The sequence below is a fragment of the Budorcas taxicolor genome, chromosome 7, assembly GCF_023091745.1.
Source record: "Budorcas taxicolor isolate Tak-1 chromosome 7, Takin1.1, whole genome shotgun sequence".
Lineage (NCBI taxonomy): Eukaryota > Metazoa > Chordata > Mammalia > Artiodactyla > Bovidae > Budorcas > Budorcas taxicolor.
Window position 1 is genome coordinate 19,020,894 of NC_068916.1, and position 15,974 is coordinate 19,036,867.

The 15,974-nt window shown below is 55.6% G+C and overlaps 1 protein-coding gene across 1 annotated transcript in view; it reads left to right on the forward strand.

Moving 5' to 3' along the window:
* Positions 1–15,974, forward strand: part of PTPRS (protein tyrosine phosphatase receptor type S) — a 73,041-nt gene that overhangs the window by 34,303 nt on the left and 22,764 nt on the right. Inside the window, exons 10-16 of the mRNA XM_052643727.1 lie at positions 4,737–5,006; positions 6,158–6,739; positions 7,751–7,884; positions 8,161–8,305; positions 13,640–13,945; positions 15,177–15,370; positions 15,512–15,538. Coding sequence (XP_052499687.1) covers positions 4,737–5,006; positions 6,158–6,739; positions 7,751–7,884; positions 8,161–8,305; positions 13,640–13,945; positions 15,177–15,370; positions 15,512–15,538 — 1,658 coding nt within the window. The remainder of the gene's footprint in view (positions 1–4,736; positions 5,007–6,157; positions 6,740–7,750; positions 7,885–8,160; positions 8,306–13,639; positions 13,946–15,176; positions 15,371–15,511; positions 15,539–15,974) is intronic.

The following is a 15,974-nucleotide window of genomic DNA, read 5'->3' on the forward strand; positions in this document are numbered from 1 at the left end:
CCTCCCTGGGCCACGGGCTGGGGTTCAGTGGAGGGGCTTTGGAGTTAGGCCTTGGACGCCCCTCCCCCTCCCCTGACAGGTGTAATCTAAGCCTGAGTAAACCCCATGGAGGCTGCAGAACTTCTTGGCACCTTCCCCACCCTTTCCCGTCCTCATTTTGGAGTCCGGAGGAGCACCCAGCAGCTTCTCCCACCCCAAAATGCCCAGCAGAGCCCCCGCTCCCACCCCACCCCCTCAGAGCTGTGGCTTGCTGACTCGTTGAGATGTCTGACACTGCTGAGTTCCCTACCTAGTGCTTCAATCAGATCACCTCACTTTTGAGTTTCTCCCCCCAACCCTTCCCATCCCCTTCTCCCCTTCTCCCCGCCTCCGACCCCCCCCCCACTTTTTTGGTTTTTGAGTTTCTGCCTCTTCCTGCCTGGGGGAGGGGTCGTCTCCCGGTTGCTTTGATGGTTTTTGAGTTGTTTTTCCATGTGAATCGGGGTTTGAAGCGACCCATCCCCTCCAACCCGCCACCCCCCTACCACCGCCCACCCTCCTGATCCCCGCACCCACACGGGTCCCCCCCACTGGGACCCCCCCGGCTACTCGGTGACGAGAAGAGCTGGAAACAAGAACCAGCTGGAGCGTGCTGAGGACCAAGGCTGGTGTGGTCCCCTTATAACCTGCCTGGACCCTCCACTCAGGTCGGTAATTGGGGGCGGGGGTCCCGCGGGGCCATTCCGTCCCGTGGGTTCCGCGCCCACCTTACTCTCTAACCTGCACCTCAAGCTTGCAGCCAGGGGTGGAAAAATGATGTGGGTGGGAGTCAGCACCAAACTGGGCAGAACACAGCGTCAGCCACCCGCCCTTGCCAACTGGGAGGGCACCCAGAGGCCTTGTGAGGACCCCCCTGCAGCGGGTGTTTAAGCCACCTAGTGCTCATGGGCACAGTCCTCCCCTAAGTCATGGCAAACCAGCCCCCTTCTTGCAGCACACCCTTAGAAACCAATGGGGTAGGCGAGAAAGCAAGTGGGCAAAGTGTCTTAGGTGTCAGCCTTTACAGCATATTGGCAGATCCATTTAATTGATGGCTGCCGGCCATGCTGGGGATTTGTGAGCACCAAAATTACATTTGTTGATAAATGCCCTCCCACACTTAACTGACTTATAATTAACAACCCTGTATGGCAAGTCTTTTACATGTTCAAGATGTTTGCCTTGTGTCTACTTCTGAAAAGTGTTAGAGGCACCTTCCAAATTATGACACTCCTAAAGGAAGGTATTTTAAGATAAGATCAGATGTGAGCAAGGTCTTTGGGGTGTGATGTTGAGTTTTACACAAGGATAAATCTGGCTTCTATTTAATCTTTAAATCGTAAAGCTAGCTTTTACTCCTTTTAATGTTCCAGTAATCCCTTTCGGTATAAACCTTTTACTGATGGCTTCTGGACATTTATTATGGTGGCTGCTGGATATTATTCAACTGGTGATTAGTTAGTTGAGAGATGTATATAGGTGAGGTACTTTTGCCCTCTTTGGTATCCCCAGAGGGTAAGGACACAAATGTGAAAGAACCAAGAAGGGACACGTGGCTGTATAATTCTTGCTAATTACCATGGTAAGAGAAGGCTCACTTTATCTGGGAGGTAGGGATCAGGCATACCGGGCTTTGAGCTCTGGCCCTACCACTCCTTTCTTTATGTCTTCCAGCTAGCCCTAGTTCCTCTCTGGGCCTCCACTGCCTCATCCACAAAATGGGTACAAGGTCATTGGCCTCTCAGTTGGGAGGGATTCAATAGATATTCTTCCTATTGCTTTCTTTTAAAAAACAAAAAACAACTCTGATTCATCCTGAAACCTCCTTAATGTTAAATATCTCATTGATCTTTCCAGCACTCTGGAAGACCAGAGGGAACTTCACTGGCCCCATGCCCAGGCTGAGCACCTACTTACTATGTGCTGGGCACTGCCCCAGTCAGCTTAATGACCTCAGCATATCACTGATGGCCTCCATTTCACAGAAGAGGAAACTGAGACTCCCAGAGAATGAGGGGCCCTTCCCAAGGCCACAGGGCTATGCAACCTCATCAGCCCCCCACCCCAGCCTGGGCAGGTTTTCCTGAGGTCTTGAGGGGAGCACCTTGAACTGTGTGATGAGACTGATGTGGTCTCTGTTCAGCTCTAAAACAAGCAGCAGGGAGAGTGTCACTGAGAAGTGGGGCTCCCTGTGGCTGGGTTGTTTTGCTCCGAAGGTTCTTTTGCCTATGAGGCTCTCACCTCTGAGGCCACCTCAAGCCTCTACCAGGGCCCTTGGGTGCTGGGTGGGGAGGCCAGATGCTGTGTTCTGCCAGGGTTGGGGGGTACCTCCCTGGGGAAGCCACAGCCCTCCTCCTTTCAGACCCCGATTTTCAGCCCCACACCCATTCCATGTTTTCTTTTTCTTCTTGCTTTTCGGGTATTTTGTTTTAGAGGGTGTTTTTGTTTGGTGTTTTGAATTATCCCCCCCACCCCACTTTGGTTTTTCATTTGTTTCTCCTGGTTTTGTTTTGGACGTCAGTGCCGTTTTCTGTCCTTGATTAATTAGCTCCCCCACGCTCATCCCCCATCGTGTTCTGTTTCCATGACAACGCAGCGTTTGGGCATCCCACTCGTGCCTCGCTGTGGATGCCGGCGGCTGGCCTGGACCGCGTCCGCTGGCTGGCCGGACCCCCCATTCTCCTCTCAACTTCCCCCGCCCTCCTCCCAGCCCTGCCAGAAAGCTGCCCCCCATCTCAGCGCCCTACCCCGCCGCCCCTCATTCCCCAGTCTGTCTGCATGGCCCCTCTGTCTCCCCTCCCTGCCCCTCCCCCCATTCCTCTCCTCTGCTGACACCTTCCAGCTCCTCCATCCTGTCTCCAACGTGACTCTGGACTTTTCGTGGGGCTTCTTTTTCTGAAGGGCTGCCAGCTTTCTTGGTCCTCCCTCCCGCCCCCACAGAGCTCCCCTTCTTCTTCACCTCCTGCTGGAATTCAGGGAACAAAGCTTGAGATTTTTCAGCTTGGAACCCATGCCAAGAGAGAAGAAACGGGGCTGCCTCCCTTTGCCCCTGGAGCCCCCTTCTCTGTAGGACAGGCCAGACCCCTCCACCACAAGCACCCCAGTTTCATGTGAAGGTTACTTCGTGGTCCTGTTTAGCCTTGCTGAGCCTCCAGGCGGTCATCCCTACAGTTTGAGACAAGATTCGTTGACCTGCCCGAAGCTGGGGGCATGTGCATGTGGTTTGCTGAAGCCAGGGACAACTTTGATCCAGCTAGAAGGGTTTACCAGTTGACCCAAGTCCTTTCCCCCACAGGGCAACATTTCCCATGGGGCAGCTGTGCCCTTTGGTAGTTTAGGTGCCCATTCGTGCCCACCTCTTTCCCTCCCACACACACCCAACCCAGAAACCCACCCAGCTTCCGAAAATGGAGCCCCCCGAAATGCATCCTGCCGCCTTCATGGTCTGCGAGATTGGGACAGAAGGCCGCATTTGCTTTCCCGCTAAGAAATGCACAGGACATGTCCCTGTTCCTCAGTGTTCAAGCTCATTCCCTCGTTTATGATTCTGATTATTATTAATATCCTACTTATTATTATGCCAGGGCTGTGATGTGACAATGTGACGTGTCACATTGGGTCACATCCGCTAGAATTAATATGCAGCATTGAAGTGGGCCCCTTCCCCCTCCTTTCTCTCTCTGTCCCTCCCTGTCTCCTGTCTGTTCTCTTTTCTCTCTCTCTCTCTTCTCTCTGATTCCCCCCATGACTGTGCACTAAAGGCCCCTGAGATCCAGGCCTCTTCGCATTAACTTTCTCTCTCTTTCACTTTCTGCCTCTTCCTTCCTCTCTCTTTCTCTCTCTCTGTCTCTTTCTCTTTAAACCTCTCAACCAACCAACCTATTTTGCATGCTGTTTGTGATTCTGAGAGCTGCATCTATCAATGGAAACTTGTCAGATTCGACAGAAGCTTTTAGAAGGGTTTCTATACCCCAAAACCACAAAAATTTCATTAGAGTTTCTCATCTTTTCCTGGAGGGCCCCCCTGGGGAAGTGGGTGGGGACCCCCGGGTCACCAGAGCGAGTGGGGATGGGAGGGCCCGACATCCTGGCCCCCTCTGCCTGCTGCCCCAACTCTTCCCATGACCTCCTGTGCCCTCGCCCCTCCCATCCGACCTTCCCAGAGCATCCCCCCTCCCCTGGCCCCCACAGCCCCAGTCTTCTGAAGTTCCTCTGAGCCAGCAGAGGGGCTGCTCCCTGAAGCCACGTCTGTCAGCAAAGATGAGAAACCACTGATAAATTTTTGTGTTCTAACTGTGCTGTGGACCAGCCATTTTGGTCTCTGAAACCCTGTTGCTATGGAATAATGCTTCATGTCTCTTTTATTATATATCGGATACCTCTCTCTATATATTGTTTGTGAAATTACCTTCCTTTGAAGTTTTGGTTTCTTTGTGTTGGAATTTTTTTTTTAATTTGTTTCTTTTTGTTGTTATTTTCTTTCATTTGGACGAAAAAAAATTTTTGACTGGGGGGAAGGAAACAGCCCTGTTTATATTTAAATTGTTTTCCACTTTTTTTTTTCCTTTTTTCTTTCTTTCCTTCTTCCTTTCTTTCTTTCCTCCTGCTTTTCTTTCTTTTCTCTTCTGCATTCCGTCTCCCCATCCCCCCCAACCCTGCGCATCTCCCTCCCACCACCACCCCCTTCCCTGCATCTCCCACCCACCCCACTCCCCCAGTCCGCCGCGTGGCACCACGGTTCTCCATCTTGCCCATGAGCCACGAGATCATGCCAGGTGGCAACGTGAACATCACCTGCGTGGCCGTGGGCTCACCCATGCCATACGTCAAGTGGATGCAGGGGGCCGAGGACCTGACGCCCGAGGATGACATGCCCGTGGGCCGGAACGTGCTGGAACTCACAGACGTGAAGGACTCTGCCAACTACACGTGCGTGGCCATGTCCAGCCTGGGCGTCATCGAGGCCGTGGCCCAGATCACAGTGAAATGTAAGCAGGGGTCGTGGGGGAGGCAAGTCATCCCTGCACCTCAGGTGTAGGTGGGGCATAATGGTGGAAAAGCTTCTGAGTCACTTTTCTGGCCTCAGTCACTCCTGGGTGTGAACAGGACCGTCAACATACTAATGACAAATTATTGTGGGCCGGGCCCCATGGAATGAGACCCAGTCTTGTTCTACTGAGCTCACAGTCCAAAGTGGATGATACCATGTAGCCTGGCAGTTATGATGCATGCTGATTAGGGGAGTGACAGGGGCCATGGAGCACCGCTCAGACCCCCAGAATAAAGGTGCCAATTCCCAGGAAAGCTAAGTCAGGGGAAGACTGAAAGTTGAACAGGAATGAGCCAAAACAGATGGAGAACATATCTAAGAAAAGGAAATAGCCTGTGCAAAACTCAGAGAGATGGAGCACTGGGGAGTAGGGAGGGATTACTGACTCTCTTGATGTCTCAAGTTTGTGGTGAAACTCAGAGCAGGATGCCCCCAGATATTTTTTCTAGCTTTGGAACAGGGGCCAGCAGACTACAGTCCATGGACTGAATCTGGCCCTCCACTTGTTTTTATAAATAAAGTTTTATTGACACCTGCCCATTTGCTCACAGCTGGCTGGTGGCAGCTTTTGGGCTACCGTGACAGAGCTTAGTAATTCTTAGCACAGAAGCAGCCACCAGCAATACATAAGCCGTATACCTTGCCAATACTTGCTATAGATGGTAGGCTGCTGCTGCTGCTGCTAAGTCACTTCAGTTGTGTCTAACTCTGTGCGACCCCATAGACGGCAGCCCACCAGGCTTCCCCATCCCTGGGATTCTCCAGGCAAGAACACTGGAGTGGGGTGCCATTTCCTTCTCCAATGCATGAAAGTGAAAAGTGAAAGTGAAGTCGCTCAGTCGTGTCTGACTCTGTGCCACCCCATGGACTGCAGCCTACCAGGCTCCTCTGTCCATGGGATTTTCCAGGCAAGAGTACTGGAGTGGGGTGCCACTGCCTTCTCTAGATGGTAGGCTAGGGGTCATTAAGACAGGCGTTACCACCAAAGAAATTATGGCTCTGAGAGGGCAGTCATGTGACTAAAAGTTACACAGCCTTGAGGGTTCACAGCCAGTATGCCTGACATGTGACCTTGCCTCCCACCCACAGCTCTCCCCAAAGCCCCCGGGACTCCCGTGGTGACAGAGAACACAGCCACCAGCATCACCATCACGTGGGACTCAGGCAACCCAGACCCCGTGTCCTACTATGTCATTGAATATAAATCCAAGAGCCAGGATGGGCCGTACCAGATCAAAGAGGACATCACCACCACGCGTTACAGCATTGGTGGTCTGAGCCCCAACTCGGAGTATGAGATCTGGGTGTCGGCCGTCAACTCTATCGGCCAGGGTCCGCCCAGCGAGTCGGTGGTCACCCGCACCGGCGAGCAGGCCCCCGCCAGCGCGCCGAGGAACGTGCAGGCGCGCATGCTCAGTGCCACCACCATGATCATCCAGTGGGAGGAGCCGGTGGAACCCAATGGCCTGATCCGGGGCTACCGGATCTATTACACCATGGAGCCCGAGCACCCCGTGGGCAACTGGCAGAAGCACAACGTGGACGACAGCCTGCTGACCACCGTGGGCAGCCTTCTGGAGGACGAAACATACACGGTGCGCGTGCTGGCCTTCACCTCCGTGGGCGACGGGCCCCTCTCGGACCCCATCCAGGTCAAGACTCAGCAGGGAGGTGAGTTGCGTGCGTGATGCACGACTTCTGGGGGATGGGAGGACGGAAGGATTTGGGACCCACGCCCCACGAGGCAGTAGGAGGCGGCCATGCGGTGATGTGCCTCTGAGCACACAGAGGAGGGCGTCTTACCTGGAAGCCACCACGTAGTTTATTTGGCCTTTTTCAAGTATTTTCACGCTAGCGTCGCAATGCAGGAGGGTGTCCTAGAAAACCCAGATTTCTGGCCACCCTTGGAAAAGCCGATCTGGCAAGCCCACACACAGGGCTACAGTTGGTAGCAATGCGTCTGAGAAACGGGGCGTGGCCCCCGCTGGCCTCCATCTCCTTTGTTATGCCCCTCCCTCATCCATCTGTGAGTTTGAGAACCTCCGTTTGGTACTCTCACTAGAGTGATCCCTGCCCACTGGATCACTGAAATAACAGAAAGTATGTTAACCCAAAGTGCTGAAGGCAGGTCTTTCACAGCGCGGGCGAAGGACTGGGGGTAGGGGTGTACAACTTGTAGGTGCATGGGCCCCAGCTCTCTATGGGTTTCTGGGCTTGGGAACCTCGAGTCCAGGAAGAGTCAGGCCACTGCTCAAGCAAAGGGACAGGAGGTTTGGAATTCTGCTGCCATAGAGCAGACACAGGGTGGATCTATATTTTCAGTTATGGGCCCCACCAATTTTCTGTTGAATTGAGGGGAAAAAGGGGGATGCTGGGGTGCGTTGAAAACGGGATTTTTAAAATGTTTTCCCATTGGCAGCAGAGAGGATGGGGGAGTTGGGGCGGGCAGCTGACAACAACAGGCCACAGGGAGCTATCCCGGGAAAAGAAGAGAAATGAGAACAGTGGAGAACATTCTGGGAGCATCCAGAACCTCATAACCCTTCTTGTTAGGGCAGTGATAAGCTTTAAGGAGCTCTTTTGGGGGAGAATGGGAACCTCGAAGGTTGGGGACCCTATGCTGGTGGACCCCCTCCCCAGCCTCTCCTTGATGATACCAGCCCTCTCGCCTCTCGCCCGCAGTGCCCGGCCAGCCCATGAACTTCCGGGCCGAGGCCAAGTCAGAGACGAGCATCGGGCTCTCCTGGAGCCCCCCGCGGCAGGAGAGCATCATCAAATACGAGCTCCTCTACCGGGAAGGCGACCACGGCAGAGAGGTGCGTGGGTGGCGTGGGGGAGGGGATGGCACTCGCCCCCTCTCCCCTCCCCAGGCACCCGCTCTGGGCAGCTCTCCTGTCTTGGGACTAGGTGCCTGAATATCTGTTTTCCTCGTTCTCTTTGCCCCGTCCCTTACTAAATTTTCCACCTCTCTTTTATCCATCTCCATCACTCTGTGGGTCTGTGTCTCTCTCTCTCCCTGATGTCTGTCTGTCTGTCTGTCTGTCTGTCTGTCTGTCTCCCCATCCGGGTCTCTCTCCTCGCCCCTCCCCCAGGTCGCGAGGACCTTTGACCCGGCCACGGCCTTCGTGGTGGATGACCTGAAACCCAACACGGAGTACGCCTTTCGCCTGGCGGCGCGCTCCCCGCAGGGCCTGGGCGCCTTCACCTCGGTGGTGCGGCAGCGCACGCTGCAGTCCAGTAGGTGTCTCTCGGACCCCGCCCTGACCTGCGGGGGGGACCTGGCCGGCGCCTGTGCACTGACCCGGGCGGGGCCTGCACAAGGGTGGGAGGCACCTTGGCCCATCCCACCTCTCTCCTCCGCCTCGGGCGCACGAGAATCCTCGCTGAGCCCCAGATCCCCCGCCGCTGCAGTGAGGGGCTCGCCCGTGGACCCCGCAGGCCCCAGTTTCTCCATCTCCCCTGGAGACAGCGATGGCTGGTTTGACTGATAGCACCTTCTCTCTCCCCTGCCTCTCCTGGGTTTGGGGCTTGTGGAATAATGGCCACATTGCGCCCATTTCACAGGCGTTTGGAGGGGTCCGTGAGACAGTTGCAGCGTGCACCCCATCCTTCCCAGAGAGCAGAGGATGCAGAGAAGACCCCACCTCCCCAAATGGCCCTTCTTGGCCCCCAAACAGGGGTCCCCGTTGGCGGGGGCCGGGGTGGGGGGAGTCAGAGCTGATGCCTGGTCCTGGGGGGAGTGCACGGCTATCCAAAACATAGGGTTCTCGAATTCCTGGAGTTCTTCGCTGTGCCCGCCCGGCCTCCCTGTCACAAAAAGTCACCTTTTGGACAGAACACTGCAGCTGGCTCTGGGCCACACCGTGGCCCCTGCCACACCCCGCACCCCCTCCCCACCTGCTGAGCTCAGGGCCGAGGCCGGCCCCTCCTCCCGCCGCCTCCCTGCCTCCCCCTCCTCCCTCTGCTCCCTCTCTGCTCAGTCTGGCCCAGGTGGCCCCCGCCGTGGCCCGGTCCTTCTCCTCCCCCTGTTCAGTCAGTCACGGGCGTAGCTACCCCAAGCCTATGTTCCGGAAGCCGCCTTGGTGTTCAAACCTTCAGGCACCCCCTAGGCGTGTGCGCACAGGGGGTCACGGGTCAGTCGAGAGAGACGGCAACTCCGGCCAGAGAGTCTGGGCCGCTGGAATCAGGGGCCTCCTCGGAGACAGCACCCCGCCCCTCCTCCGCCCCCTACCCTCCTCCCCGCCCCGCTGGGGCCCAGCCAAGCGCTCCACAACTCACAGGCGTGTTTGTGCGTGAGGCGATCAGTGAGGGTGTCCTGTGGCTTGGGCAGCCACGTGAGAGACCGGCACAGGTGCCGCGAAGGTGAGTACACGCTGGTCTCCAGCGAGTTCACAAAAACGGCCCACCCTGCGTGCACCCGCTAGCCTGTGCCCAGTGTGCTGGGCTGTGCAGACAGTCCAGAGCCCAAATTCAGCCCCCTAAACTCTTCACCTCGCTGCCGCTGCTGAGAGGCACGCCTGTCAAGGAACCTGGAACCCGGAACCATGCCCCTCCCCAATGTGCGCGTCCACGCCCCCCGCCCCCTCCTGAGAAGTCACGCAGGTTGGGCCGGATTGTGAAGGAGGCAGCCGCCAAGGTCGGCAAGAAAGCGGTTTGGCCCATCCACGCAAACCTCCGGGGCGGCCCAGGGCAGGGATGGGGGAGAAGGGACTCCCCACTTTGCACCCCAAGACAGTTGGGGGGCGAGAGAACTGTCAGCCAAGACGCAGGGCCAGGCGTATGCCCCCCCCCCTCCCCTCCGCGGGGAGTGCGGGCTTCTTAGGCCGAACTCAAGGGTAGGTGGAGGCCAGACCACTCAGCCGTGGGTCTCCCCAGACACCGTCCCACCTTTCCGCCTCGTCGGCACCAGCCTGGAACTGCAGCGTGCCCACACTGGGGCCGGAGCAGGGCTGCACGCCCCACTTGCGGCTGGAGACCCACCCAGAGCTCGGTCTGGCCTTGTAGGTCAGCACTCCGCCATTCCCTCCCTCGTAAGAAAGTCTTTTAAGTTAGCAGTTGAAGAGTGGAAGGTAGGTAACCAGACTGGGAGTTTTCTGGAAGGCGTCTTTCTTTTGTTATGGTTTTTCTCATCATCACCACCATCACGGTTGTTTCTTCTTTTGTTACGGTTTTGGTTTTGTTTTTCCTCCCTCTTTCTCAGTGAATCCATTCCTTCCAGCACATTCCTTGGTTGTTTTTTCTGCTCCTGCCTGAGTCCCCGCTCCCCAGGGCACTTTTGGTTGGGGTGGCTGGTCAAGAAATGGGGGAAGGGGCCCCCAAGGATCTAGCTCTGGAGGAAGGCTCCAGTGTTTCTCTCTAAGTGAGTCCAGAGAGTCATTCTGGCTGCAATAAGTCATTTGAGTGGCCTCTGGGGTCTCAAGTGGCCTGGTTGATGGCTTTGAGGACAGAGGCCTCTGATTCATCTCTGTGTCCCAGATCTCAGCAGGGGGTGTGCACAGAGTAAGTGGACTATAAACACACATGATGAATAGTTGGGGCTGCTGAAGGTTCTGTGTACCTTGACCTCAAGCAAGGCCAGTGGCCTCTCTGAGCTGCCCAGGAGGGGAGGTAGACTCTAGAGTCGTGGGCATTTGAGAGTGTGTGACTCCAGTCATCCTTAAAGGGCCTGAGCTGATAAACACACTGGCTGAGTTCTGAATTCCCAGCTGCAACCAAAACTGCCTGTGGACAGCTGCTGAGCCTGTTTTCAAGTCCTGGCTCTTACCACATGCCCTAAGGGCAGGCCACTTGCCTTTTCTGGGCCTCAGTTTCCTCACCTGTAAAATAGGGCCTAGCACCCAGTGGGTACACAATCAACGATAATACCAGGCAACCCAGTGGGCTTTGAAACCCATTTCCCGGGAACGTAGGGTGGGAGAGGAGGGGGGGGGCTACTTCTGGCCGCCTAAGGGGTTGTGAGAATTAAATAAGGCACAATCTGTGGGCCACATTTTGAGTCTGTAAAAGGCCTAGGCTGCTGGGCATGCAGAAGATGCTCAGAATGTGAGGTTTATTATTAGAAATGGTCTTAACACAGGGCCTGGCCCCTAGTGGGGTCTCAGTACATGGAGACTGTTACTGATACTCCATAAAGCCCTGAACACACACAGTTGGTGCTTAATGCATGAGAAGTATCACTGTTATTTATCAAAGCCCTTAACAAGCTGCCTAGCACACAGTAGGTGCTCCATAAATGCAGCAGCTGTTTTCAGCCTAAATATGGATTGACGAGGTGCTGGGCCCGGAGTTGGCACTCCATGAATGGAGACTATTAATAGTTTGTTACAGGCTCAACCTGGTCCCAGACGCACAGTAGGTCCTCAAAACATGGGGGCTACGATGATCACTCTGCAAAACCCTTGGCCCAATCTCTGGCATCCAGTAAGTGCCTGATACATAGTAGGTGCCTAAGAGATGAGAACTATGAATGTTCTACAGGGCCCTTCATACAGTACCTAGCACATAATAGGTACTAATACATGGGAACTGTTTTTCTTTTTCCGTAAAGGCCTTAGCATAGGGCCTGGCATGCAGTAGGCACTGCCTAAATGGCAACAGCTACATTTATCATCAGAGGGCTGTTAAAAGACCAGCCTATAGTAGGTACTCAATAAATGAGACATACTGTTGATCAGTAATGGGCTTAGGGTAGCATCAGGTGCACAGTAGGGGCTCAGAACAGAAGAACCATGAGTTATTAAAAATTTGGCACACAGTAGGTACTAAATATGGCACACAGTAAATGCTAAATATGAGCTGTGTTACCTGTAAAGCTCTGGCCCTGGGGCCATCGCAGTAGGCATCTAATACACAGGGGCTTTTATTATTACTCTGCATATCCCCTGGCATGCTAACTGGCACACAGTAGGTACTCAAGATTCAGGCATTGTTTTCTTTGCAAGTGAGGCCAAGGAGTAACCATTGGGGTGCCCTCCAGGGTCGTTGGCAGTACAGGTTTTCAGTAAATGGATCCTCCTGTTGTTAACTTATGAAGCTTTTAGAGACCCTCCTAGCACATAGTAGGTGCCCAGTAAGTGGGGCTTTTAGTGCTGTTCCCTGGGCACATAGTAGGTGTTCAGTAAACTATTGTTAACTGTTATTCCATCGTTGGTGCTGTGCCCAGTGTATAAGTAAGTGGAGCTTTTGCTCTTCCTCAGGCATGGTACCTGGCACACAGCAGGTGTGCGATAAACATTTTACTTTTATTCTGTAAAGCCTGATGCCAGGGTGATGAGTGACTGCCGGTTAACCGGGCACTCTGAGCGCTCCCCACTGGCGAGGAGGGAATGGTATTGTGCTTGGCACACAGTAGGAGTTCAATAAGTACATGTTTTAACTGTTTTTCGGTGAAACCCTTGGCACTGTGCCTGGAATGTAATGTGAGCATGCTAAGTCTCAGTCGGGTTCGACTCTTTGCGACCCCCTGGACTGTAGCCCACCAGGCTCCTCTGTCCGTGGGATTTTCCTGGCAAGAATCCTGGAGTGGGTTGCCATGCCCTCCCCCGGGGGATCTTCCCGACCCAGGGAGAGAACCTGCGTCTCTTACGTCTCCTGTATTGGCAGGCAGGTTCTCTACTACTAGCGCCACCTGGGAAGCCCTGACATAGTAGTGACTGAATTAACAGGGCTATAAAGCTTTGGCACCTGGCATGGCAGCTGGCACATAGTGAGTGCCCAGTAAATGAAGCTTTTATTGCTATTCCTTTGTCACAGTGCTCAGCACACATTGGGTGTTCAGTAGATACATACATTTACTGTTATTCTATCCCTGTGCTATGCCTGGCGTACAGTAGGTGTTCAGTAAGTAAGTACACTTACTTTTAACTCTGCGAAGCCCTTGACATTGTGCCTAGCATGTAGCAGGGGCTCAGTAAATAGATGTTCTTACTGTTACTCTGCAAAGCCCTTGGCACTGTGCCTGGCACATAGTAAGTGCCCAATAAATGAAGCTTTTATTGTTTTTCTACTGGCACAGTCCTCAGCACACAGTAGGCCTTCAATAGATAAGTGCCTTTACTGTCATTCCATCCCTGGTGCTCTCCCTGGCACACAGTAGGTGTTGAATAAATAAGTACAGAGTTGCTGTTATTTTGTGACTGGTAGATAATTGGTGCCCAGTAAATGGGGCAAACTGCTGTGTCAGTTGTCACCGTGCCTGGCACATAGGAGGTGCCCAGTAAATAGGACTTCCCGTGCTGTTCCCCTTGGCCTACTGCACGGCACACGTGTGTGCTCTGTGGGGACTGTGGTTCCCCTCTCCCTAAGACCTACTGTGTGCCAAGCACAGCCCCGTATGCTGAACGCAGCCTTCTTGGCCAGCCCTCCCCGCCCCCCGCCCCGCCCACCCGCCCATCTCACCTTTGGTTGACACCCACTTCTTTTGGGTTCGACTTTTTTCTTTGGTTTGGTTCTGTTTTGTTTGTTATCATCTTCTTTTTTATTTTCTCTTTCCCATCTTTTGTTTCCCCACCCCCTCCCGCCCATCCCGCCTCCCTTCCCCACCCCCCACGTTCTCCGCCCCCCCCCCCATAGAACCGTCAGCCCCCCCTCAAGATGTTAAGTGTGTCAGCACGCGCTCCACGGCCATTTTGGTAAGTTGGCGCCCGCCGCCGCCGGACACGCACAACGGGGCCCTGGTGAGCTATAGCGTCCGCTACCGACCGCTGGGCTCGGAGGACCCGCAACCCAAGGAGGTGAACGGCATCCCCCCGACCACCACCCAGATCCTGCTGGAGGCGTTGGACAAGTGGACGGAGTACCGCATCACGGCCGTCGCTCACACAGAGGTGGGACCAGGGCCTGAGAGCTCGCCCGTGGTCGTCCGCACCGACGAGGACGGTAAGCACCGACCCCGGCCCACGACCCCCAGGCCCCAGCCCGGCCCCCCGCTGCCGAGCCTTCCGTCCCTGGAGAACTGGGCTGGCTGGTGGTCAGAAGGTACAAAACAGGCAGGAGAGGGCTCCGTGAGAAGTCATCCCGAGCTCCTTGATCTTGGAATTCTCCGTACCCGGCCTTCTGGGCTGCATTTTCTTTGAGCCTTGGGCCTGGAACATTAAGCAGGCAGTGTCTTGTGTTTTGGTCTGGCAGTGGAGTGTAAGAAACAGCAAGCAACGCTGGCGGGAAAATTAAGAGGTCCGTGGGGCCCCAGACTCTTGAGATAACCCAGGATTTGGAGCTCCTTGGGTCTGAGCCATCCGACCTAGAAAGTAAGGAGATGGCATGCTGAGGATGGTTAACCACCAGCTCCCTGGGCTTGGAGACTGATTTGCAGTGCTGGCCAATTTCTGTGCTGTAAATATCCCCACTGCTGCCACGCTAGAAAGTTGTAAGGTGCTAGTCACATAGTAGAAGCTGAGGTTCATGGGGGGAAATGAAGCAGGCAGCTCCCCCAGTAAGACTGCAGGAAACCCGGGCCAGTTGCTTTCTGGGCCATTGGCCTGGAAGGTTTGGTTGGCAGCCCCACATTTTGTCCTAAGCATGGGGAAGAGATGAAGCCGTTCTTCATGCCAGATCTTGGGGTCAGGGGCAAGGTGAATGGCGAGGGCTCTGAGCTTGGGGGCTGGCTGAGAGAGTGCCCCAGTGTGGAGTGGGCTGGCTGCACCCTGGAGTGTAGGGGAGCCTGCAGCTGAACTGCCTGGGTTCCCATCCCGGCATCATCTCTTAACAACCCTGCGATCCTGGAGTCAACTCTCTGTGCCTCAGTTTCCCCATCTGTAAAGTGAGCACAAGAGCCCCTATCTGGCAGGAGTGATCTGAGGGTGGAGTCAGTGTGGGTAAACTCTTAGGATGGGGCATGCAGGACCCGGCCGTGTCTGGTGGCCTTGGGCACGTGGTCTAGGCCCTGAGAGCCGCCGTTGCCAGTCTGTAAAGAGGGTGCACCATCAGGGCTCACTCCCTGGGCTGTGGGAGGCGTGCGAGAGGTACTCCCTCCTCGCCAGTGGGCAGCGCTCAGAGCGCCCGGTTAGCCGGCAGTCACTCGTCACCCTGGCATCGGGCAGTGGCGCTGCCCGGGCGGGGCTGGGCACCCCAGTAACGGCCCCGCCCGCCCCCCCTCCCCTCCTCCCGCCAGTGCCCAGCGCGCCGCCGCGGAAGGTGGAGGCGGAGGCGCTCAACGCCACGGCCATTCGCGTGCTGTGGCGCTCGCCCGCGCCCGGCCGCCAGCACGGCCAGATCCGCGGCTACCAGGTCCACTACGTGCGCATGGAGGGCGCAGAGGCCCGAGGGCCGCCGCGCATCAAGGACATCATGCTGGCCGACGCCCAGGTGGGCGGGGCTCCGGGCGGGGCCTGGGGGCGGGGCGGGGCGGGGTCCCTGCGCTCCTGCCCTCTCGCTGCTTCTCTCTTTCTCTCTCTGGCTACCTCGCTCACCTCCTCCTCTCTCTCCTGCCGCCTCCTCCCCGCTCAGTGGGAGATGGACGACACGGCTGAATATGTAAGTAGCGCCCCCCCCAGCCACTGTCAGTGCTGTGAGTCCACACCTCCCTGCACGCCCCTTGTAAAAGGGTCTCCTCCCCTGGGCCCCCCGTGCATGCCCAGTTTACCCCTTGGAGCTTGGAGTGTACAGCCTCGTTTTTGCATCAGATAAATGGACACCTGCTGGGGACCCCGGAGGTATCTATTAGCCTTCTTAGCTGCGTGGCCATTGGACTCCGCTGGCCCTTTGCCTCCCCACCCCCGTCCCCTAGGCTAGCTCCCCGCTGTGGTCTCCCACACATCTTCCCTCCAATTGTTTCCACAGCATTGCCCACCCTCCTCCACCTTACAGCCTCCCTTAATGGACCCAGGCCTGGGAAGTTAGAACAGTCACTTTCCCACCTAGCCTGACTCTTTTTTCACTTGGCTCAGCCTTCCCTCACCTTGAAATTTGT